The following is a 26,458-nucleotide window of genomic DNA, read 5'->3' as shown; positions in this document are numbered from 1 at the left end:
TGTAGCTCAATTCAACTGACATTGTCTTCTAGTATTCTGCACTAATGAAAGTTAAATATTTTTCAATAAAATTTAACAGTACATAAAACTTAACTAGTTATTACATCATTATCAATTTAGGGTTGTATAGATTAATGTGTTGAGATTGATATAATGAGTGGATCAATGTTAGACTGTCATTCAAAACTTGGACGGCCGTTTTATCCTAATATGGGATCGCTCAACTGTACGCATGCAGGATTAGAGACCAGGACCTTCGGTCTCATACACCACTGATTTGGTATTCAACTGTGTTAATGTTTAGTTTCAACCAAACCACACTATTGAGTGACCAACCGCTCCCGCGCGAGACCAAAGGTCCTGTTACTCCTCGTGAACGAGCATAGGCCGTCCATCAGCATTCTCCATAAAACCCTGTCCTGGACAACCCCTTCCAGTTCTTTCCAGTTGTTATTCATCTTTTTCATGCTTGCTTCTATTTCCCGACGTAATGTGTTCTTCTTGGCCTTCCTCTTTTCCGCTTCCCTTCAGGATTCCAAGTTAGGGCTTGCCTCGTGATGCAGTTTGATGATTTGCATAATTTATGTCCTATCCATTTCCATGGTCTTTTCCTAATTTCTTCTTTAGTTGAACGATGGTTTGTTTTCTGCCACAGAAGGCTGTTGTTGATGATATCCGACCAATGGATGTTGAGTATCTTCGTACACAATTATTCATATGTACTTTTACCCTCCTGATGATGGTTGTAGTAGTTGTGCAAGTTTCAGCTTCGTTCAGTAGAACTTTTTTGACGTTCGTTGAATTGTGGGTAGCAAAGAAATCCAGTATGTGTTTCACTCTATTTCGGACTTTTCAGGTGGATGAAAGGCTTGTTTTGGATCGTGCAATTAGCCACAGTTGAACTACATCAAATTTTGTAATCAAAGACAATATAGCTTCAACGCACTGGAATTGTTCCCTGAATTTTATTCCACTCACAGGATAAGACGAAACAGCCGTCCAGTACCTTCAGGTCTTCAATGGTGGTCTAACATCAATCAGTTGGTGATTTCAATCAAAAACTTAATAATTTCGTCAACCCTATACTGATGAATCAGTATATCATGAGGAATTTACTTCAAGATCAAGACGGAACATTTGCTAGTTTGTTAGTCAATAGTCAATACCAGCACGTGACGATTATCACAGTCAGATTTGAGTATCCGTTCAGATCATAGGGTCACCTATTTTATAAATAGGTTAATTTAGATTGATAATAACCATATTATTATAAATCCTGACTGGATATACTCATTTTATATCAATAACAGGTTACAATCTATCACAGTATAATGTTACGATAATCTTGAATGGATACTCTGTATATGTCAGTGAATTTCTCTGCTTGTCTACTCTTTTGAAACCAGTTAGGAAATTAATTGATGAGGATTTATATTTTCAATTTCTTATATATAGGAAAATATATAGTCGTTTCACATTATGTTCTACTGATATCGATAAATATAAGTAGTATGTATTATCAATCGAAAGTGAAATACCTGACAGCAGAAGGCTAAGAAGATCGAAAGAAAGACAATGAGAAGAGAAAATGATTGGTGTGGAAATGAAAGTACAATGAAGTGTGAGACCATTAATTGACATTTTGCAAATGAAGTACTGTTCTCAGATTTGACTAAGATGATCTGTAATTTTGTACTCAAATATATCAGATCGTTGCCACTTGTGTTCTTGTTCTGGGGTTGTTAGATCCACAGAACTCACTTGACAAATATCTTGTTTTTGTAATTTTATTTTAAAAATTTGAATTGCTTGTTTTCGCGCCAAAAGCTCTCATTTTCACCTTTATGTCATCTTTTCCACATGAGAGAATCTTAAACGCTACTCGTTCGTTATATTTTTTAGTCTGATATTTTGTAACGCTTCCCAAGGACAACGATATGCTGTATATAGACGTTTGATTTGTGCCTATTGTTATTGCTTGTGGTTCTGGCTGCTTGCGGAATATATTCTCAATTTTGAACATGGACTTCTCTCTTTAAATAGCGGGACTTGAACGCGTCAGAATAGCTATCTTATTGATATTTGGTCATAGAGTCTTTGTTCCGTTCTCAGACTAGGTGAACTCGTAATCGCTTCAAACATAGCTCATTAGTAGTAGTAGTATATCACTATTATCCATATTAGTAGTATAACTATTACTATTAGTAGTATTCGTATTATTGGATAAAACTTCAAGCGTGAAAATCCCATAAACTACTTTGAATAAGAAAAGCAAAATCTTTTACAAATTCAATAATTCTTCTTCATCCCCTGAAAGACAAAAAAAGCATGTGAATTAGCGGCATTCTATATCTGATAGCCGGTATTATCTTTTTATTGTTAATTCTGTTGAAAGATCTTTGTTTTTTGCTTTTTTGTTTTCTTTTTTAATGATTTCTCCAGAATTCTTTCTTTTTTCTCAATTTCTTCTTTTTTCTTTCTTCTACATATTGTCCAAGTTGAGTTTACTTCTATGGTTTATTCATTAGAATTCGATTGTTGATCCGTTAGCACAGTTTCCTGCTTTTTTTCTTTTTGTTGTTGTGGTTGTTGTTAAGACATACTTACCGGTATAGTTCGATTTGGGAACTCAACTGTTTCGGTAAAAAACAAAAAAAAGAAATGAAAAGAGGGTTGAATGATTTACGACTAATATGAATCTGTCGACAAGTAATGAATCAGTGATTTATTCATGTACTAAACGATTTTAGATGATTATAAAATTGAATGAATGATCTAAATGGATTGATTATTATAGAAATAGATTTTTCTGATGGAGGTTTGTTCTCTGTGATTGAACTGTACTACTCAGGTTAAGCTTGCATGTTGTCTATCTCTCCTGTTAAACGGGATTGAGCTACACTGTATGGGTTGTCAAGTGAAAGACTAGATAGTGTCTAGTTCTCCTGAAAACAAATGTAACATTATCCTGGCCCACAAGAGTATATTATATATAAATTTGATCGCTGATCATCAAATGTTCATTAGTTCTGTTTAATTAAACCAATTTCAATACGTCTACTTAATTACTAAATTTCTGGTATTGACTGTGTTGTTTGAGACAATAGGATCAACATGATTATGTCATCTAATTCATAGAAACTAAAACAAACACAATTTCCTTTCTAAACTCATGATTCTTGTTCATCATTTTTACATGAACTGTCATAGATAAGCACCCGTTACAGAGTAGACGAGCACTAACGACGAGTCCTATACTAGAACGAAACAGTCATCTGATTCTTACAGATTTTTAGTGCTGATCTCACATTGATCGGTTCATGATTTCCATAAAGTTCAACAACCTTCACAACTCTATACTGATAATAATCAATCGTAATCAGTTTTTGTTTTCAATGAATATAAGAATTTGAAATCAATATTTAGCATAAGATGGTGGAGAAGATTTATAGCTCAGGTGGATGATTTTGATAGAGTTTTGTTCTCTGAGCTGAATGGTTTAGTCGAGGAGCTTTTGTGGTTATTCTGAACGATATCATCAGCATACACTTCAGGTAGTTTGTACTGATGATATCGGTTCAGAATAATAATAAAATCTTCATGAACAAACCATCCAGCACAGAGAGCTAAAGTCCTGCTTGAATATCTGTGCTAACTGTTCCTGTCATCTAGAAATTTTTACAAGTTATCTTCTTTGTTTGTTTTAATACATCATTATGTTCATGAGTTGCATAACCTATTCGGATACGTTTATGAAACGTTCACGATCTTTCACTGTACAAGTTATAAAAGAGCCCAATCAGAGACATCGTAGTTACTGGCAATAAACATTCAAGAGCATGAACATCATTCAGATGTCTCGAAAAGCGCATGTCCGACGCTCTAACTGGGTTGGTGGACATGGAGAGTCCACCTAGAGGAGTTGGAAAACCCTCATTCCAAACCAATGGAGCACATGGACTCCAGGATTCTAAGGAAACAAATGGCGTATGAACCTATTGTTGAAAACTGGCCAACATAGGACTACATCTCCGGACGTTACTTCACTGCCTTGTGGATCAGACCATTAGGTTGAAGGCTCCGAGTGTGGCTTCCTAAGAAAACCACCTTCTATTTAGGTACTCGGGCAGTGTCCCAGCTCTCATACAAATCGAATGATTTATGTGGCACATATCTATTTGGTGCCTCCCTGTACCAATGTTTATGTGTTCAAATTAATAAATAAGTAAACTCTATGGGTCGATATAAATTTCAAGCCTAAATTGAAATAAGGTATTTCATGATTATTGGGATGATTTTATGATTATTTGGGCATCTGTATGCATTTCGAAAATATAAACCTAACTTCTCTCAAATTCACTTGGTATTATTGTTTACTTGAATCTTCCCACTGTTATGTAGAACTACAATTCCTCAGTCTCTTGTTGGCATATGTGCGCATTGCCTCCTGAATTCCATCGCTACCCACTATCCATCTTGCCAGTACAATTTGAAGGTTGAGATAGTATTACACGATTTCTTTCGTCCCATTTACTGAAACCAAATCAAACCGAAGTCTTATGAAATCATATTACCTTTCGAAACTAGATTCATTTTTTACAAAACAACGATTTCCTTTTTATAGGATACTGTTGTGGCTTGAGAATACTGGCTGATATGTGTTAAAGTCGCTTATCGGAATTTCAACTATTCCGTTAATAACCTAGCATTCTAGACTTGATTAATTACACTTTTGATCGACACAGTTAACCTTGAGCTGGAACAAACTAAGCTTGCATCTATCCACCATTGCATAATCCTTTCTCTATCTCTTGCCTTGAATCTAAAGAAAAGTCAGCAGCCAGCTTTAGTTATTCAACTCAACTATGATTCATACAAAAGGGCAAAATTGTGATCACACATCAATGCAATTGGAAAATTACAGTAATGCCATAAGTGAAAAAGAACTGAGTAATAAGTTAACAAATTACGAAAGATACAACGTATAATGAAGGTATTGTATGTCACAGAGAAGATTACAAGCAGGAGAACAAACATAAAAACAATAACTTCAGGTAGGAAGACAGTTCTGAAAGTTCGACTTTTCCAAAACTTATCCCGCCAAAACAGATAAACAAAATTCGTCACATCAAAATGGAATGGTAACATTGAGAGGCAATAGCAAAGAGAAGTGGGCGTCTAGCGTTTTATGGATGAACTCATCTAAGTAAGTCGGGAAATACTATTTGTATACCAATAATGCATGTGTACTACAAAATCTTGAAGGAACAACTAGTGTATAAGCCAACCTTAATCACTGACTGGCATTTCCTAAAGTTTCTTCGCAATCTTCTTCAGATCAGATTACTAGATTAAAGGGTTGAGGATTAGTTCCTATTTATTTCGGTTAAGCTGTCTCAACAATATCATCTTATCATTTATACAAATCACGGAAATAGGGAAACTATGAAACACTATTTTCGTGTACATTTCTATTGTACATAAGGATTTTGTACAGATTGTATAATTCCAAATGTTGAACCATTAGAAATCACAGAACTGCGCTGACCTCCATACACACAGACACTTAAGTAACAGGTAAACAATCCCTAATGTGTTTAGATTGATATCATGAATGGATCAATGTTAGACCACCATTGACAACCTGGAAGCACTGGATGGCCGTCTCGTCCTGTTGTGAGACTCCTTAATAGTGCGCATCCACGACCCTACTCCCAAGATTCAAACCCAGGGCCTTCAGTCTTGCACGCGAACGCTTAACCTACTGAACCACTGAGCCGGCATGCAATGGTGTTAATGTCCAACCTCAACCAATCCACGAAGTTGCGCGACCATTTTCCATTGTAATGAGCTAGACACCTGTTTCTACCCGACACGGATTATATATATATATATATATATATATATATATATATATATATATATATATATATATATATATGGTGTCATTTAGCCAAATAAACTTCCTTTCTCACTCTTCATCTTTTATTTCGAGTAACCAGATTTGCATATATAATGAGTTAGTATCAGTATCAACTTTCAAATACCTTATGTCAAGAGATTACCATCCAATAAATTTCGAAAAGAGTTTATACATTTGTACTCTACCATACACACACACTCTTTTGAGTGGTGTTGTTGGGAATGGGGTAAGGGTTTGGAAATCCTCTGATCAATTGAAAATTATGCATAAATTAAGTTTTTTTAGAATCTACGGTAACATATAAACACAAATATAGCTTTATATATATATATATATATATATATATATATATATATTCTTATGTGTGGGCGTAGATAATAATTGGTTGTCCGCTTAGACGGATATGTAGATAGTCTGACAGGTGTCGGATGAGCTATATATTCCTCTATCATTATTATTAGGACTCATTAATATCAGATGGGTTTTGTGGAGATTGTAGTAGTTTCAATGGTTAAGATCATGAACCAATTGAAGCTAGATCACCATGGAAAACCTGGAAGCACTGGACGGCCGTTTCGTCCTATTGTGGGACTCCTCAGCAGCGCACATCCACGACCTCGTCCCCTGCGAGGTCCAAACCCAGGACCTACTGGTTTCGTGCGCGAGCACTTAACCACTAGACCATTGAGCCGGCATCCAATGGTGTTAATGTCTAACTTTAACTAATCCACGAAATTGAGCGACACATTCACTCATTATTGATTGTTCATTACTGTTGGATTGTGTCGAGTTTTTGGTGTGGAAATAGATTTACATTGTGGTCAGGCTAATCACGGTGTTCTTGATCATCTGAATTGTGTTGAAGTCCTGTAGAATAACAGACACTGGGTGGGATGAAAATTTAGTGTAGATATTCATCTAAAAGGTAAATTAACGTCTCATACGTGTAAACATGGCAACCCAACCATTATAACATTAGACGAAGTAAAAACTGAGTATTATAACAATTTCTATTCTAAACATTTCATATTTCTATACAACACATACAAAAGATGAAAATCCATTCAATCGAAAGTGTTTAAACAGGCAACACGATATAGATGATGTATACATACTACCTAAAAGGTATATATATATATATATATATATATATATATATATATATATATATATATATATATATATATATCCAAATTGTTTCAATGAATGAATCGAAGTTAATTCAATCACCAGAATCAGTGGAATAAACAGATTATTCACTATTCAATTCAATATGGTAAATGTTGTTTTGTATATTATAAAGAATAAAACACAATAATATATTTACTTCCAAATATAATTTTTTGGTAGATCAGCCCTGAAATTAGTTTTTATAATCCATGGATTAAACATTATTTCAAGTATACTTTTATATTTTGGATTATATGCCGGTGGTATACAAGTACGAGGATCCTAAAAGGAGAAAAAAAAAGATAAGATACATACATAGAAAACAAACAAACAAATGATAATAATGAGAGATTTAAATCAAATCGGAATTTATGCAAACACACACACAATGTGAGGTATGCTACGGTATGGTCGAAGGTGAGGAAAGTCAGCTCTCCTTCTTGAAATGCTCTTTTATATGTCCACGTGTATACAACCGCTCTGCTAGGGGAGACCTACTGATCAGTGTCTTCTCGCACCATAGACGTTGTTTAGCGAAATTGAGAGGATGAGAAGCGAATGTACGTTGATGATTTTAACCAGGTTGGTAGATATAGAGGATCTATCTAGGGCAGTTGAAAAATTCTCATTCCAAACTAGTGGTTCACATGGCCTCCAGGATCCTGAAGAAATAAACGACGTGTAAATATATCCTTGTTCGCCGGCTGCTATACAACTGTATCTCCTGACATTGCTCCACTGGATTGGACCTCTAAATCAAAGGCTCGGGGAGCGGTCCACTAAGAAAACCAGCCGCTTTAGTTTGGGCACACTGGAAGTATTCCAGCCCTCGTGCCAACGTTTATGTGTTTAAATAAATACAGTATGCTACTTATGTTGACAGATATAAGCAGTATATGGAATGCCTGTGACTAGAAGATTGAAATAAAGGGGCAAGATAAGAAAACTTAAGGCAATCAATATAACAACAGGAATTAATGGGAGATGGGAGAATAATGTATTTAATCTATGATTTGCATATATTACCAAGACGCTCTGTAATTTTGATTATCCCTATCAAGTTTTCGTTCAGTTGGACAATATCATACACATTATAAACGTAGTTTATTAGATTACTTAATAATAAGCGAATTCATGTCATACATTTACACGCCATTGTGTTCTAACTTTCTAGATTATTAAAATCATTTAATAATTTAGCTTTGAAAGTGAGACCATTAATCTACTATCTTAATCCTAAGGTGAAGTCTTAATTTTCAAAGGGTAATTCTAACATAATTAATTAGTTAGTCTTATCTCATTGAGTTGTGATTGATCAGATGTTATAATTCTCTTTTATTATAACAACCCAGCTATTCTTATTGCTTAGTGATCTCGGACATTAACTTCACTCGACAACTCCCCAAATCAGAACACAGTTGAACAGGAAAAGAGATTATATTTCAAGTACCAACAGTAGATGGAAGTAAGAAGCACAACAGGGAAAACATTAGTATATTTATAGTTTTTATATGAGAAGATTCCTAGAGTCTTCTTCAAGTATCGACTAGTGTTGATTGTTATCAGAATGGGTTTTGTGGAGAGTTATAGAAATTTCACAGGTTGAAATCATGAATCGATTGAAACTAGACCACCATGGAGAACCTGGAAGCACTGGACGGCCGTTTCGTCCTAGTATGGGACTCCTCAGCAATACACATCCACGATCCCGCACCACGCGGTGCTCGAACCCAGAACCTACTAGACCACTGAGCCAGCGTGCAGCAACACAATTATCCATGAAGCATACTTTAATCTAATCTACGTCCCGCTAACATCAGATTACATTAAGAATCAGTCAAATTTATTGATTATCACTACAGTTCACCTTCATCATTCAACTCTATTAGATGATGATTATTATTATTATAATGATGAATTACAACAACAACAAAAAAAGGAATAAACTAACTAACCATATGAATAGCTGCACCTTGTAATTCTTGTGCTTCATAAGTATAAGTTAATTCATTTAAATCCATAGGAAATTCTACTTGATCAAATACTCTTGTAAATTTTTCATGAGCATTTGAAAAACTTGAAAAGTAAAAAAGAAAAGAAAGAAAAGAAAAAGAAAATCGATTCAAATTTATGAGACTCTGATTTTTCAAATAAGAAATTGATGAATAGTAACTTTGATAATATTTGCATATTAGTTGCTTGAAACTTCCCCCCCCCTCTTATTGATGTTTAGGATTGTAATGAATGAATCTTGAGATGGTGGAGAAGATTTATAACTCAGATTGATGATTCTGATGGTTTGGTCTTGTAGCTTTCATCGTTCTTCTGAACAATATCATCAGCACAAATTTCAGAAAGAAATGAAGTGTTCGAATTTCTCCATATGTGGTTCATAGCTTGCTCTGTAGACCTCGATGTTGATTAGTTTTTGTTGACCTTAAACTTGTCATTGTTTACTTCATTGTATCTCCCATTGGTTTGGTTTTTGTTCCTATATTTGTGCATAATTTTCCTTCCACGTGTCATGGCGTTTGACTGCTAATTGGTGTTCATGCAGGCGAAGATGAATTAAGCATCTGCTTTGTTCGATGTAGTGTTTTTCGTAGTTGGCACAATTTATTTTGTAGATGATGTTTGATTTGTCTTCTTTTGTCATTTCACTCTTTGGTTTGCATAGGATTGATTGTAGTGATTTTCTCAGTTTGTGTGCCACACCTATTCCGAAGGTTTTCAGCAGCCTTGTTTTCGTTTCTGATATGCCTTTTATGTGTGGTAGGGAGATCCTTTTGTTGATTTCTGTACTTGCCTTGGATTCTGATGATGCATGCGGCTGGTATTTTTTGATGAAGTTGATTGGGTGGCCGTTCTTTTGACATATGTCCTCCAGGTATTTCTTTTCATTTTTTTTCGTGCTGCCACTGTGTCCTCGCCCTCTTGAACAAAGTGTGTATGCAGTTGACTTTGTGAGCTCTTGAGTTGTTGCTATTGTGGTTGAGAATTCGAAATTATGCACAAACATAGGAACAAAAATCAAACCACAGAAGTAAACAATGACAAGTTCAAGGTCAACATCGAGGTATACAGGACAAGCTGTGAACCACATATGGAGAAATTCGAACACTTCACTTCTATCTAAAGTTTGTGCTGATAATATCGTTCAGAAGAACGATGAAAGCTCCACAACCAAACCATTCACCTCAGAGAACAAAACTCCATTAAAAAAATGGATGTCTCTTCTTTCGAGATATATGTATCCTGTAGGGATTGCTTTGATATCACCACTAAGTCATAAATAGTATAAACAAAGACGGATTCGAATCACAGAGTGAACATTAACAAGCCTAAGATGCAAGTACATTCGGTTGACGAGTCCTAAATAGGATGAAACACGCGTCATGGATTCCACTACTAGCCACTATCCATCTTTGCTTATAATAGTGGAAAATGTTTATGAATTTCGACAGAGGATTACTTACTTTAATGTTACTATTAGCTACTATAATCTAATATGAAATAAATAACTTGAAGGGGGTATATTCAAACCACAAATTAGATATTTGTTTGTTATAGTCTATAACGTTAGAAGCGGTTTAGTGATTAAGGATGCATTTGTGAATTATATCACACTTATATCAGATTACTTTCTTACATAAAAAGTATGGCGCTTAAATTCAAATACACAAATATGTTCTAGGTAAATAAGTTGAAAACTTTCCCATATTTCAGTATGTTCGATATGATATGTCTGCCACTATAATACCTAATTAATGACTTCTTAGCTACTTTCTATGGTCTTAAACTGTTTCAACACTTCAACTCGAATAATAGAGAAAACAAGTGGGATGTAAATGAACACTTTATTCCAGAATTAATAATGATGTACAGAAAATCAAGTATATTCATAATTACACGTAGCTTCAATCTTCTAGAACTTTCTGGAAACATGCTAAATATAGTAATGACACAGGTAATTATCCAATCAAAAGATGAAATATAACCCTTCTTATTTATTTATTTATTTATTTATTTTAGCACATACATATTGGTACAAGGAGGCACCAAATACATATGCGCCACACAGATCTCATTTGATTTGTGCGAGGGCTATGATACTACCCGGGTGCCTAAACCGAAGCAGGTGGTTTTCTTAGGAGACCACACCCGGCGCCTTCGACCTACAGGTCTGATCCACAAGGCAGTGGAGCATCGTAAGGAGATGCAGTCCCATGGTAGCCGGTGACCAACGATTGGTTCCTACGCCATTTGTTCCTTCAGGATACTGGAGCCCATGTGCACCATTTGTTTGGAATGAGGGTTTTTCAACTCCTCTAGGTGGACTCTCCATGTCCACCAACCCAGTTAAAGCGCTGGACATGCGCTTTTCGTCCTCTCAATTTCGTAAAAAAAGCCTCCGCCACGAGAAGGCAGAGAGTAGGACTTCCCTGGCAGAGGCTATATACGCGTGGCCATGTGAGAGTATTTCGAGAGGGTGAGCGGACTCTCCACACTCTCGGCCGTACCAGGGCATTTGGGGGCATATTTTCATTTTCTTAGATATATTTGAAGATGATCCAATTATTACAAATAGTATGGTGAAAAACAGCAACGAGATCGCCCACTGACTTTGATTCTGAACTATATTCCATAATCCATTTTTTGTGTTGGTTGTTTGTATCTTCCTATTGATGATTAAGATTGCAATTGATCAGTCTCTTTTGATATACCTGTATCCTGTGCGCATTGTTTCGATATTGCCTTAAGTCACAAACATTATAAGTAGAAATGGATAGTGGCTAGCAGTAGAATCCCAGACGCGCGTTTCGTCTCATTTGGGACTTATCAGCTGGACGTACCTGAATCTCACTCCGAGACTCGAACCTAAAAACGTTCAATTAAAAAGCCATTACGTTATCCACTTAGCTACTGAGTCCAAACAGCCACCAACTTGTACATTGAGTTCGAGTCCTGGAATGAATACTAACAAGCCTGGGATGCAGGTACATCGAGCTGACGAGTCCAAAACAGGACGAAGTTCGTGTCCTCAATTCCACTGCTAGCCATCATCTTTCTCTGCTTATATATTTGATAATATCACAAAAGGTACAGTGTTGAACAATCCTTGAAACTATAAGTAGGCCCCTTCATCTCTAATCACCTTTTCCATTTAATCTGATAATTGGTAAGTAATAAATGATATAAAAGTTCTTGGGATGAACAATAAACTGAGACACATTTAAATGCCCTTTATTTATAAATTAAAAGTCAAACTGATATGAATCCAGGTCTAAATAATGAACGTTTTTCTTACTAACAAAGTATTAAACAAGTAAATGACAAATCATTTCAAAATTAATCCACTTACTCGAGTCTGGAACTTATTAGACTACTTGCGTATCTTAAAGCAAGACGCCATTGAAGAAGTTTGTAATCATCACGCATTAAATATTGACCACTTAAGTCAATTTCAGTGGCATTTTGTGCAATCTTTAAAAGAAATACATTGAATAAAAGTCAAAAATGTACTCAAATAGTAGAAAATGATTTATTCTATATTGAATCAGTTAGTACTGTGTATATGTATTACTTAAGTTGATGACTTTGTGGAGAAATGTGTACTCACAACTCTCACTCTCTCACTATATATATATATATACAACTCAAAGCAACTGTCAACCAACATCAAGGTCAGAATTTTCAATACAAATGTCAAGACAGTTCTACTGTATGGAGCAGAAACTTGGAGAACTACGAAAGTCATCATCCAGAAGATACAGGTGTTTATTAACAGTTATTTACACAAAATACTTCACATCCGTTTACCAAACACCATCAGCAACAACCTACTATGCGAGAACAAACCAGATTCCAGCGAAGGAAGAAATCAGGATGAAGTGCTGGAAGTGGATAGGACACATATTAAGGAAAGCACCCAACTGTGTCACAAAGCAAGCCCTCACTTGAAATCCTCAAGGCCAAAGGAGAAGAGGAAGATCAAAGAATACATTACATCGAGAAATGGCGAGAGATATGAGGAGAATGAACAAGAATTGGATAGAATTAGAAAGGAAGGCCCAGAACAGAGTGGGTTGGAGAATGCTGGTCGGTGGCCTATGCTCCATTGGGAGTAACAAGCGTAAGTAAAAAATGAAATTAATACCATAGAAAATATTTGAATGTAAATTATAAAAATCAGTTTTATTGGATCTAGAAAATAAATCAGGGATAATATCCATTTGTATTGTTGAGTATAGTACTATTGAATCGGTGAATTCGTGAGAAATTGAAGGTCATTATGCACAATATGAACTCACCATCTATAATGGAATTCAGATGCCCAAAAAAGAACATAAAAACAAGATTTTAAAAAGGTATCACAAATATTAATGAACTGTTTTTTCTTTCAAAACAAAAAAAACTTACAATATAGATATCATCATCATCGTAAACATCCACTGTAGAACCATCAACAGTGAGGATATGAGAGTAACGGTCCATATTTTCTATATAGTAATTTCCAAGTAAATCTTCGTAAGCATTTAAGAATTCATCAGTTAGATTGCGTGCGTTTACCTCCCAAGGCTAAAGAAAGTGTTAATCAAACATCCCTTTAGTAATATATATATTGTTTGAAGTAATTGAACAGAGTCCAGATAAAATAGTCTATAATCTCATACAAATCTATGCCGGTTCAAGTTGCTACACTATGCAACAGTATAGTAGGAGTATATGAGGAAGTACATTCATAATGAATAAGTGAAATATATACAATGGTGATGTAGATAAACGAGAAATCATAGGTTTCACATGTACAGAAACACCAAGAAGTGAACACATATGAGCTATAGCGATTGTTTTGGGATCAAATCACACAGGGTTTACAAATAACATTTGATTATCACCAGTGAAACTCAGTTTGAAGGTATTCTCCTATTTATATGAATCAGACCATTACTCCATAAATTAATTTATAGAGTGAATTTATGTATTAATTTGGCTACTCTCTGTACTTTTTTTCTCTATATGACTAGTAACTGTGTACATGTTGTAACATGTGTTCGAGCTATTTCAAACCAAACATATTCACAACTTGACCAGATTCTTTCTATTCAGTCAGTAATCAACTTACAGCCTGGAGCAAATGTGAGCTAGCAGAAGTCTTTATACCACATTAGAACGACAAGATGAATAGCAAACGAGACGAAATAATGTAGTAACGACGGTAGTGAGAAAAACTAAGGATTGAGAATGTGGTTCGAGAAGATGAAAGGAAAAGAAATACATCAAGGAATGTTAGGTGGTTGGATGTGTCAAAAGGAAGATCTACTAAATCTAGGTCTCAAGCTAGTTGACATTCATCGCCGAGGTGTACCTATATTCTTGAAGGGACTTGTGCACTTTGACGGATAAGATCTTGTGTCACCTAGGTGGGGGACGTTGCAAATGAGCTATTCGGGGTGCAACTAACCAGATGTAGAAGTGAGTTCTTTATGATCGATTGATCAGTGAGTAGTGACCAGTTTCATGTTTGTCAAATCCTTTTTATTATTGATCGAATTCTATAGACTAAGGAATGAATACTGGGACTCAACATATACAGTAACATTGTGACAGATTCTGAGCAACTCCACTAAACGTTTTCAATTACTGATGGTGGTTATCGTGTGGATAGTCTTCTACCAAAATGACTCAGATCAACAGTCAATGACTTTATGGACTGATATCAAATTTTAGTTATCCCCAAACTTATTCCTACTCCATCCAACATTGAATGTCGAGGTAGGAGGCTACTGGACTTATGTAATACATACCTCAGCCACCTCAGTTCAATGGGGATTCACAACTTCACCAATTGATTCGCTACCCTTGCCTAGGTATCCTACGGCTAGGCAATGACAAATAGGAAGATAGGGATCTTCCCTCTCCTCATTGTTTAAAATTATGTGTCCAATTTTAAAATTACTCAACTGATGGTATCACCACACACCAACAATACTTCGAAAGCACATAAAATCCGAATACTCTTCGTTTTAAAATACCTACTTTCAAGTGTAATGCTTTATAACTACATATTAGAATGAGGTAGACAGATTAATATATATTACGTTCTTGATATCTACTTAATAATATACAGGAGAGAACTTGGCTCGACCTAGGTCAAGGTCTTGACACGATAAGCTAATTGGTTCGCCGTCGAGGCTAAAAGTGAGTGAATCCGAACCAAGACTAACGGGATTGAGCAGGGACGAGAACTATTCTGTCACCTGATTGGTTGACAAGTCCTGCTTCGGCCTGAACACCCGGACAGTATTCTAGCCCACACACAAATCAAGTGACTTGTGTGGTGCATATGTATTCGGTGCCCCTTTGTACCAATATTTCTGTGTTCAAATAAATATTAATTAATTAATTAATTAATTAAATATTAGGGTATAAAAATAGAGTACAAAAGGTTACGTTTAAATTACAGTAGCTTTGGAATAGAAAAGGTTATGAGAACGAATGATGCATTGAACGGTAGCTTATGGTTTGTAGAATCACTAGGAACAAAAGTGCATGTATTTTACAAACTTTGAATTAAGCAGAATAATGTTCCCGAAAATACCTTTCGTCGTTCAACATGGCTCCTTTACTTCTTTACTTACATCAACACACAGTCAGTCAGTCAGTAACAACGTAGAACTTCGTACGTACGTACATCAGTTCGAGTTGCCACACCACATTAGCACAGAGATGCAGTTGTCGATTCAAATCCCGTAGTCGTAGAGGTAATAAGAGTATAAGCAGTAATCAGGAAAATTAGTGTTTGGAGATGTTATTTAAAGAGTATAATACAGTGAAATAAATTTGGGAAGAGAAAAAAAGAGACATGGAGGAATAAGGAGATCAGAATTTGGGAGAACACAAGGAGTGGATGCACCTGCGCCATTGCAAACGATTTTGAGCCATGTCATTCAGGGTCTCTAACCATCGGTTGCTATCATCTCGCGGACCCCAACCAGATAGTCTACACCCACGACCATGGTTCAGTCCACTTGTCAGTGACTTCATGGACTTGTGCCATGTTTTGGTCTGGCCGCCCCTAGCTTTCTTCCAACCTACTCCTATACCACTGAACATCGCACGTCGAGGCAGTCGGTCGTTGGGCATACGTAACACATGTCCCAGCCATCTCAACTGACGATGTTTCACTACTTCGTCAATTGATTTGCCATCCTTACCTAGTACCCGTTTCCTAACAACTGCGTTACTTACTCGATGGTCCCAGCATATACGAGCAATATTTCGAAGACACCTATGATCAAATACTAGTAACCTACGAATATCCTCTACTCTTACTGGCCACGTTTCACTGCCATAAAGTAGGACGGAATGAACTGCTGCGCAGTAAACACATCCTTTGGTTGATAGACGGATATCTCGCCTACGCCATAAATGACGCAAGTTGGCAAAAGCTAGTCGAGCCTTCTGTATCCGTGCTGAGATTTCGTCACACACCAGACCACAATGGCTGATGAGACTTCCAAGATAAGTGAAGCGGTCGACACACTCAACTACTTCACTCCCTATCACTAGTTCGGGTGTCGATGTAACCCAATCCTGAAGCAACATTTTGCATTTCGAGGGATAGAATCGCATCCCGAACATGCTTGCATTGTTGCTTAGAGTGGTCAGAAGACTCTGCATTTTGTCAGTGTCTTCACCAAATAAAACTATGTCATCTGCATATTCTAAGTCAACAAGTGAACCTCCCAGTACAAGTTCAACCCCTGGAAATTTAGATGAGGAGAGTGTTATCTCTAAAAGTACGTCGACCACAAAGTTGAACAAGAATGGGGAGAGTGGACAGCCCTGACGAACACCACTTGAGGTAATCAATTCTGATGACAGTTCGCCATAAGCTCTTACTCTACCAGTTGTGTTCGAGTAGACAGCCTTTATAAGGTTAATGTACTTCTTTGGTACTCCTTTCAGTGACAAACACTGCCATAGAACCTCACGATCAACAGAGTCGAATGCCGCCTTAAGGTCGAGAAATACTACCATTGTGGGGCGTCTGAATGTGTGTCTGTGTTCTAGAATCTGACGTAGTGTGAATATCTGATCTATACAACCACGTCCAGGTCGAAAACTGGCCTGGTTTTCTCTAATCTGCTCTTCACGAGCTTTGATTAGGCGTCGAAGTATTATTGAAGTTAATATTTTAGACACTATATTAGTCGAACTGATTCCTATGTGATTGTCACAAGAGGACTTTTGTCCTTTCTTATAGACTGGCACAAACAGTGATTGAGACCAGTCAGATGGGATTGTGTCCGGTTCCAAAATTCTACCTAAGACCTCAGTTAATCTCACTGCTAATACTGGACCACCATCCTTAAAAATCTCAGGAGTAAACCTGTCAGGGCCTGCTGCTTTCCCTCGCTTCAGATTTCCTGTAGCTTTCTCAACTTCGTAAAGAGTCGGAGGACTTATATTAACTTTCCATCCAGGTCAACTGGAGATCGTGGGAAACCGAAGTGTGGCTGAAGGCCAGTTGAACTGATCCCTAAAGTGTTCTGCCCATCGATCTAATCTCCTGGATTGAGAATGTATAATATGTCCATCTTTTTCTGAGATAGTTTCGATAACAGTCAGGTTCCTAATACCGGTTTCCTTAATAAGTCTGAACAGTTGTCTGCTATTACCTATTGCCGCTGCCTTTTCCATCTCTCTTGTTTTCGCTATCCACCACTGTTCGCGATCATTGCGTAGGCTTCTTTTCAGCTTGTGCTTAAGCTGACTCCGCTCTTCATTATGTTCAGAGCCAGGTGGAATGTGTTTCCGAGCATTTATCAGTGAGATAGATGCTGCTGAGATCCAGTGTTGCTCCCTAACCTTCTGGTTTACCTTACTAGCAGATATCACTGCTGTTTCCACAGCTTTTCGGATATCATTCCATACTGCATCGGGGTGGGCATCACATACATGGCTGCCTAACTGTTTTCCTAGTTGTTCCTGAAATATACTCTTAGCTTGACTATCATTAAGTAGGGCCCTAAGAGGTTTCCTTGCAGCGTCTTTCCTACGTCCAGTAAGACGCAAGCAAATACGCGCTCGCACTAGAGCATGATCTGAATCTAGGCATGTGCTCCAGAATGAGCGACAGTCTTCTATCGAACCCCTCCGTCGGTGGCTGATAGCGATGTGATCTATTTGGGTCCAACGTTGGGACGAATTAGGGGGTCGCCATGTTAAAAGATGTTTTTCCTTATGCTTAAAGTTAGTATTTGCAAGGAACAGGCGGTTATCTGAGCATAGCTGCAACAGACGGTCGCCATTATCTGTTCTTTGAGCCACGACACCATAAGATCTACCTAGGTGTCTTTCCCTATCGCTTAGTTTACCTACTTGAGCATTAAAGTCACCGGCCACTATTACTACATCCGAGCGCTTAGCTTTTCGGAGAAGGTCCGAAAGCTTTCTGTAAAACTCATCTTTTACATCATCTGAGCTGCAGTCAGTGGGAGAATAGGAAGAGACGACGAAGAGGAAACGACGAGTGTCCCTATCTTTCCGGATTCTTACTGTTCCGTTCAGTCGGACAGAGCACAAACGACTGTCTACTGGGATCCACTCTAAGAGAGCTAGTTCTGCCCTAGGACTCAATGCTATACCTACGCCGGCGAGGCCACGGGAAGCAGAATCAGGGCTTCCAGATACACGGAGCGTAGATCGAGTCGGTTCTTTATTTTGGCATGGTGAGGTCAAATGAATGACGCTACTTGGATCCTGTATGCGCGTTTCGGAGGCGCAGCACACATCGATGGCGCGAGATTCTAAAGTCCTAGCTAAGGAAGCCTGCTGTCCTATTTGGCAAAGTGTTCGTACAATAAAAGCTCCTACGTGTAGTTTAGAGCGTGGTTTCAGGAGACCAGGAATGGTGTTCCACGTACTCGAATCGTTTGCCCTAGCGGTGCGAGGTGATAAAGAGACGTGAGGAGGGTTAGTCGGGGAGATAAGAGAGGTATTAGAAGGTGTAGGAAGGATTTGAATGTGACCAACTCGGTCTCTTGTGCTGTTACGGGTATGAGGGCGGTTATCACTTCCCGGTTGCCCACACCGTGGAAGGGTTCTTCTGGAGGTACCTGAAAAGGAAATTGGATTAGAGGCGGACTCAGTGACCTGAGAGCGTGACCGCAGTGCCCAAGGGACAACTGCTTGAGGCCGGTCGTGCACGGCCTTTTCGTGGGAGGTTTCTGACGTGTTAGCTCCGTTCTTCAAAGGGCCTTACTACCGAAAGCAGAAATCCGTGAGGTAAGGTGAGGTGCGCATTTTTAGGGTCGACCTTTTCTAACCCCACCCCTCCTTGTGGGAAGGCAGCATCGCTGTCATGCTGGTTGTCCGAGGGAAACACCTTACTGCTGTCACACCTCTCTACAGTCAGCAGTACGACTTCGCCCTCAGACCTTGAGTTGCTGCTTTTAGTCTTACCGTTCACCAATCGACCTGCCTGGCATGGTAGAACCTGCAGGAACATATGTTCCAGCCAATATAGCTCGGTTGGGTCATCACGATAGGCAAGCCCGACCACCGCGTCAAGGTAGCAGCTTCGATCGGGACATCAACACACAACATACTTAGATTTTGAAAGGTAGTTAGAAATAGTTAGGAAGTTAACATTTCAGGTTAATCTTACAAGTAAACATTTAGATGACGCAGGTAAAGTGACAGTCAAAGGAACCTATTTATCTAAACACATACATTGGTACAAAAGAGCACCGAAACATGTATGTGCCACACAACTGAATTGGTGTGTAGGTTGGGATACTCTCTGGATATCTTTAGTCCCTACAAAACAAATACCATTCATATTAAAGCCCACAGACATTTGCTAACTAATGAGATGCATTAACAACTACTAACAACCCAGGATTTATAAATAACGAATACACACTTAACAAATGAAGTGTTAATTGTAATGTATTGAGTTTATAGACAACCATAACAGGTGCGCAAACCCTGGATTTACTCAAAACAAAATGAAGCTTCCAACCACATAAAATCGAGATCAAATTAATAAGACAATACTGAAAATTTAACATAAATGTACAAAATCGATGTCAACCGTATTAGTACCCCATTTACAATAAGTTAGTGTAGATCACAAGTGGCACGAGGCAATACCCCAAAGAAAACAGATAAAAAATGGACTTTTTGTTCTCATATCTATATATCTCTACATACTATAGAATTCTCAATCAGTCAGTCGCAATGCAGAACCTAGTACGAATGCACATAGGGTCAAGTTGCCACACCCCGTTAGCAGGACGAAGGGAAAACCTATGGTTAGAGGTAATGACATTATTAGTGGTAATAGGAAAGATCAGGCAGTCAGTCAGTCAGTCAGCTACAAAGTAGGACCATGTTTCGCTGCCGTAAATTAAAACAGAATGGACTGCCGCGCAGTATACTCGTCCTTTTATTGATAGACGGATATCTCGCCTTCGCCATAGGTGACGCAAGTTGGCAAAAGCCAATCGAGCTTTTCGAATCCGTGCTGAGATTTCGTCCGATACCAACCCATTAGGGCTGATCAGACTTCCAAGATAAGTGAAGTTGTCAACGCGTTCGACTACTTCACTCCCTATCCTTAGTTCAGGTGTTAACGCAGACCAGTCCTGAAGCAACAACTTGCATTTAGAGGGAGAGAAGCGCATTCCAAACATCCTGGCATTGTTGCTCAGTGCTACCAGAAGACTCTGCATTTTGTCAGCGTCTTCACCAAACAGGACTATGTCATCTGCGTATTCTAAGTCGATAAGTGGACCTCCTGGTAGGAGATCAATACCCGAGAACTCAGTCGACGAGAAAGTTATTTCCATCAGTAGATCTATGATGAAGTTAAACAAAAATGGGGAAAGTGGACAGCCTTGACGGACACCACTTGAGGTTGCAAAAGTAGATGACAGTTCGCCATAAGCTCTGACTCGACTAGTAGTGTTCGAGTAAAGAGCCTTTACAAGGTTTATGTACTTCTGGGGTACGCCTTTCAATGACAGACACTGCCACAGAATCTCGCGGTCTACCGAGTCAAATGCCGCTTTTAAGTCGAGGAAGACCACCATTGTCGGACGCTGATAAGTATGCCTGTGTTCTAGAATCTGACGAATGGTGAATATGTGGTCGATGCAGCCACGACCAGGTCTAAAGCCAGCTTGGTTCTCTCGTGCTTGCAGTTCACGAGTCTTAGTTAGGCGTCTGATAATTATCGAGGCTAGTATTTTAGATATTATATTAGTTAAACTAATCCCTCTGTGGTTGTCACAGGATGATTTTGACCCTTTCTTATATATTGGGACGATAAGTGATTGTGACCAGTTAGATGGAATAACGTCTAACTCCCAGATCTTAGCTAAAATATTAGTCAACCTAATCGCTAAAATTGGACCACCATCCTTAAAGACCTCTGGAGCCAATCCATCTGGACCAGCTGCCCTTCCTCGTTTCAGATTAACTATAGCCTTTTGAACTTCAGCAAGAGTTGGGGGACCTACTTCAATGTTCCATTCACACTGTCTGGGAATGGAGGGTAGTTGTAGAGTAGCTGAAGGCCAGCTGAACTGTTCTTTGAAATGTTCCGCCCATCGTTCTAAACGCCTGGACTGGGAGCAGATGAGAGTATCGTCTTTTTCCGATATAATCTCACTTACACTTGACTTATTAATTCCAGTTTCTTTTATTAGTCTGTAAAGCTGTCTTGTGTTCCCTATTGTCGCCGCCTTTTCCATCTCTTTTGCTTTCGTTGCCCACCACTGCTCACGGTCGTTTCTTAGACTTTTTCTTAACCTAGATCTGATTTGTTTACGCTCTTCATCATGTTCAGAACCTGATGGGACGAGCTTGCGAGAATCCATCAGTGTGATAGACTTTGAAGAAATCCACTGGTTCTTTGAAACTCTGTGGTTTAAGTCGCTAATAGATGTCACTGCTGCTTCCACAGCTGCTTGTATTTCATTCCAAGCAACATCTGGGTCAGCCTCGTCTTCAGAACTACCTAATCGTGACCTCAGTTGTTCCTGGAACCTACTTTTGGTTTCCTCGCTACTCAGTTCGGTTCTAATGGGTCTTTTTACTGTGGCTTTTTTGCGTCCAGTGAGGCGCAAGCAGATGCGTGCCCGTATTAGGGCGTGGTCGGAGTCCAAGCAGGTACTCCAGAATGAGCGACAATCTTGTACCGACCCTCTCCAACGATGACTGATGGCAATATGGTCTATTTGAGTCCATCGTTGGTTTGGTGCAGGCGGTCGCCACGTTAGACGATGTCTCTCCTTATGCTTAAAATTTGTGTTTGCTAAAAATAAGCGATTGTCTGAGCACAGTTGCAGCAGACGGTCACCATTATCTGTTCGCTGTGTCGGAATGCTAAAATATCCACCTAAATGCCTTTCTGTTTGGTTTAAGCTACCTATCTGAGCATTAAAGTCACCCCGTACGAGTACTATGTCTGAGAGTTTAGCTTTCTGAAGAAGTTCGGACAGCTTTCTGTAAAATTCATCTTTCACATTTTCTGAGCTGCAGTCAGTGGGAGCGTAGGCAGAAACGACGAAAAGGCAACGACGTGTGTCCCTATCCTTCCGAGTTCTTACGGAGCCGTTTAGCCGAACAGCACATAGACGACTGTTGACGGGGATCCACTCTAGCAGTGCTTGTTCCGCCCTCATGCTTAGTGCTATGCCTACACCTGCTAGTCCACGAGAACTGGCCATCGGGTCACCAGATACACGTAGGATGTATCTCGTTGGCTCTCCGTTTTGCCGAGGTGAGGTCAAGTGAATGACCACACTGGAATCCTGTATGCGTGTTTCGGAGACACAACATACATCAATGGAAAGAGACTCTAGGGTTTTAGCCAAGGAAGCCTGCTGACCGATTTGACATAGAGTGCGTACGTTGAAAGCTCCAATGTGTAGTTTGGAGCGAGGTTTCAGTAGACCTGGGACAGAGTTTTGAGTACTAGAATCGTTGGCTATGGTGACACTTGAGGAGGAAGCCGAAGGAGGAAGTTTAGGGTTGAAAGTCGATGTAGGAGGAATAATAGGAATTGAAGAGGAAGGTCGATTATGAATACAGTGGTCTTGGGTGCTGTTAGAGGTATGAGGGCGGTTATCACTTCCCGGTTGCCCACACCGTGGAAGGGTTCTTCTGGAGGTACCTGAAAAGGAAATTGGATTAGAGGCGGACTCAGTGACCTGAGAGCGTGACCGCAGTGCCCAAGGGACAACTGCTTGAGGCCGGTCGTGCACGGCCTTTTCGTGGGAGGTTTCTGACGTGTTAGCTCCGTTCTTCAAAGGGCCTTACTACCGAAAGCAGAAATCCGTGAGGTAAGGTGAGGTGCGCATTTTTAGGGTCGACCTTTTCTAACCCCACCCCTCCTTGTGGGAAGGCAGCATCGCTGTCATGCTGGTTGTCCGAGGGAAACACCTTACTGCTGTCACACCTCTCTACAGTCAGCAGTACGACTTCGCCTTCGGACCTTGGGTTTGTTGCTTTTAGTCTTACCGCTCTTCAACCGACCTGTCTGACATGGTAGGACCTTGAGGAACGGTTATTCCAGCCAGTATAGCTCGGTTGCTTCATCACGATAGGCAAGCCCGACCACCACGTCAAGGTAGCAACAACGGTCGGGAAAGATCAGGCATCAAAGATACGATTCAAGAAAATATAAATAAGTGAACTGAGTACGATAGTCCCAAAATTTTGGGTTACATCTTATTCATTCATATCAAAATGGGGAACTACATGGAATACAGATTTAAGATATCTGTTAGGAAGTCCAAAATGTGAATATGCTTCTACATACTAAGAGATTTGCGAAGCGTGGCGAGTATATGACGATTAAAGCACTGGGATCTCAACAGGTCATAAATTCGAATCCCTTTTCATTTATTTTGATTACAGTAGCTGGATAATATCACTCGTTCCAATACAAACACCTGCGTTAAAGTTCTGTCATTTACATTACCTTCATATAGGGATTTCGGTAGTTATTTTCTGATAAGATTTATTAAGCAATCAGCCGGATAAAGTAAACTTAGAAGGACTTCTGAATTACAGCTAGTGTTTGGTGAATGTCATACAAAGACAAGTGATGGCTAGTTTCAACAAAGTATTAATTTCCAGCATCAAAGAAAGTTTGTGATTTTTTGGTAGTCCCGTGTATCTTTAATCGTAAATCAAACTTACGTCTCGAGTTTTTTTAAACTTCTTAGTTAAATTTTCTAATACACATTTTATGGCTGTCTGACTAGCAATCGGTTTTTAGAACTTCCACATACAATCTCAATGCTAAACGTTTTAAGCATTAAGGCTGTAAACCTAGAAAGAGGCCTAGTCAGAGGAAGGAAACTACTTTTGGTGCTACTAACCTTAAGGACTTTTAACTCGCCTAGATTTGCGCATATCATTTAGATGTGAAGCGTAATATCACAAAAGTATAAGTAACTGTAGTAGAAATATAGCTCGCACTTGCTGAGATCACTGGGTAAGTAATAGTGAGGTCAAACACAGGGTGTTAGGGAATGATGTTAAACCAGTTGATGAGGCTGTGAATCTTCATCGACCGAGATGGTTGGGCAACGTATTACGTATGCCTGAACACTGATTACCACGACGTGCAATCCTAACCGGTGTTCGGGATGGTTGGAAGAAAGTTAGGGGCGGTCAAACCAAAACGTGGCATCAATGCTTGAAGTCACTAACTTGTAGTCTGAGCCATGTTGGTAGGTGCAGACTACTTGGTTGGGGTCCACGTGACTATCATAAGTAATGGTTGGAGACTCTGGGTGACATGACTCAGAATCGATCACAACGGTGTAGGTGTATACACTCTTTTTCTTCCCTTAAACTATGAGATTAAAATCGCTTATATCTTTCTTTCTACGAACTAATTCTTTTTTCCTGTACTATATCTCTATATGCAATCTTTCTTTTATACATTACCATTATTGAATTAACTACTTTTATAAATCCGGTGTTCATCTTGTTGTGCTAATGATGTAAGGCAACTTGGATCGACGTATATGTATGCTCTTACGTTGTAGCTGACTGAGTTGTGTTACGTTTTTCACCATTCCTAACAGTTAGCTATGGTTACTAAGTGTTGCGACAACTAAATCTGTATGCCGATAACCAAAGGTAAAAGCTACTGCCTGTCGAAACATGTTAATTGATAAACATCGTGTTATAAGAATTTCTGTCACATCATATACTGAACTAAGAGGTGCGAGTGAGTAAGAAACAAGATAGTAACACAAACTTACGATATTACGTTTCTTTATTTTTTCACGTATTTGCTTAATAGGAGCCTTGATGTACACTAGTAGATGCGGTTTCCAGAGGTTGTTTATAGTCATCGTGTGATTTTGTTTGAACCATAATAATCCTACGGTTTTAAAAAGATATCAACAAAAATTTACCCCGTTCTGACAGATAATTGCACTTATGCATGGCTTCAGCGAATATAAACTCTGAAAACGGACTTCGGTCAATCACAACGCCTTGACCTGAGGAAGAGGATAGTACATATTTGAAGTGTACCTGTATTAAATAAATGACATAATGCTCTTAAGTAATTCCAATAACGTCTTAAGTAGAAATGGTATTGAAGATATAGTCCTTTTCCTTTATTTATGAGATCCGGTTCATTCCAAAACATTTCACATGTATAGTATTTTGCATAATCAGGAAGCAAAAAGTTGTGACAGCGAATATCAAAATTTGGCTCCACATTTCTATAAACATATATGTCGTCTTCAGTTGGGTCAGGAAAATACTCCATATCAAGATATTTAGCCAACTTAGCAGCGACGTTAGATTTTCCGGAGGCAATATTACCTTCGACCACTATTACTTTTGAATTATCGTTAAATCGGTCCATAGTTTTAGTATTATCAAATAGGAATCTTAGGTAATTATTTCCAGAGCTAAAGAAATCATAATTAGGTGGTTTGGCACGCTTTATACTGCCATCTACTGCAAGCTTCAAGGTGCCGTAATAACATCCTTTTAATATTTTGCCGCTCCTCTGCAACAGTCCTGAAACTCTATAGGTCATTTGCAGACAGTACTGCACAGCTTTGGATAATAGGTCTCCCTAAGGTCATTTATCATCCAATAATCAATATCGGTCTTGATTTGAAATTACATGAATAACATGTGAGTCGGATTAAAGTAATCAGGTAAAAATGAAAGAAGCACACCAGCATAGGTGTTTTCGGAGTTCAAACTCTGGGACTTCCTGAATGTATAAAGACCCAGAAGGCAGAGGCTATTGAATAAAATCCTATACCAAGTTATTTAACACAACCTAGAAAGTTTCCGGGTCTA

At 38.7% G+C, this 26,458-nt stretch overlaps 1 protein-coding gene across 2 annotated transcripts; it reads right to left on the bottom strand.

Annotated features, from left to right (window-relative positions):
• Positions 1–2,222: 2,222 nt before the first annotated feature.
• Positions 2,223–26,458, bottom strand: ND42_1 (NADH dehydrogenase [ubiquinone] 1 alpha subcomplex subunit 10, mitochondrial). Of its 2 annotated transcripts, XM_051218123.1 has the most exons (8): positions 25,670–26,458; positions 25,549–25,635; positions 25,393–25,514; positions 13,514–13,672; positions 12,456–12,577; positions 9,049–9,169; positions 7,251–7,375; positions 2,223–2,633 (listed from the first exon to the last, which is right to left on the bottom strand). In XM_051218123.1, exons 1-8 carry the CDS (start codon positions 26,184–26,186, stop codon positions 2,630–2,632), a joined length of 1,257 nt encoding a protein of 418 aa, XP_051064559.1. In that variant the 5' UTR covers positions 26,187–26,458; the 3' UTR covers positions 2,223–2,629. The 2 variants fall into 2 exon arrangements, with proteins under 2 accessions (XP_051064559.1, XP_051064560.1); XM_051218124.1 differs by lacking the exons at positions 2,223–2,633; positions 7,251–7,375; positions 9,049–9,169; positions 12,456–12,577; positions 13,514–13,672 and adding an exon at positions 25,281–25,345 and having other exon boundaries at positions 25,393–25,635; positions 25,670–26,240.

This window comes from Schistosoma haematobium, chromosome 7 (assembly GCF_000699445.3).
Source record: "Schistosoma haematobium chromosome 7, whole genome shotgun sequence".
Taxonomy (NCBI): domain Eukaryota; kingdom Metazoa; phylum Platyhelminthes; class Trematoda; order Strigeidida; family Schistosomatidae; genus Schistosoma; species Schistosoma haematobium.
Note: the sequence above shows the minus strand (reverse complement) of the source record. Positions and strands in the feature narration are given on the sequence as shown.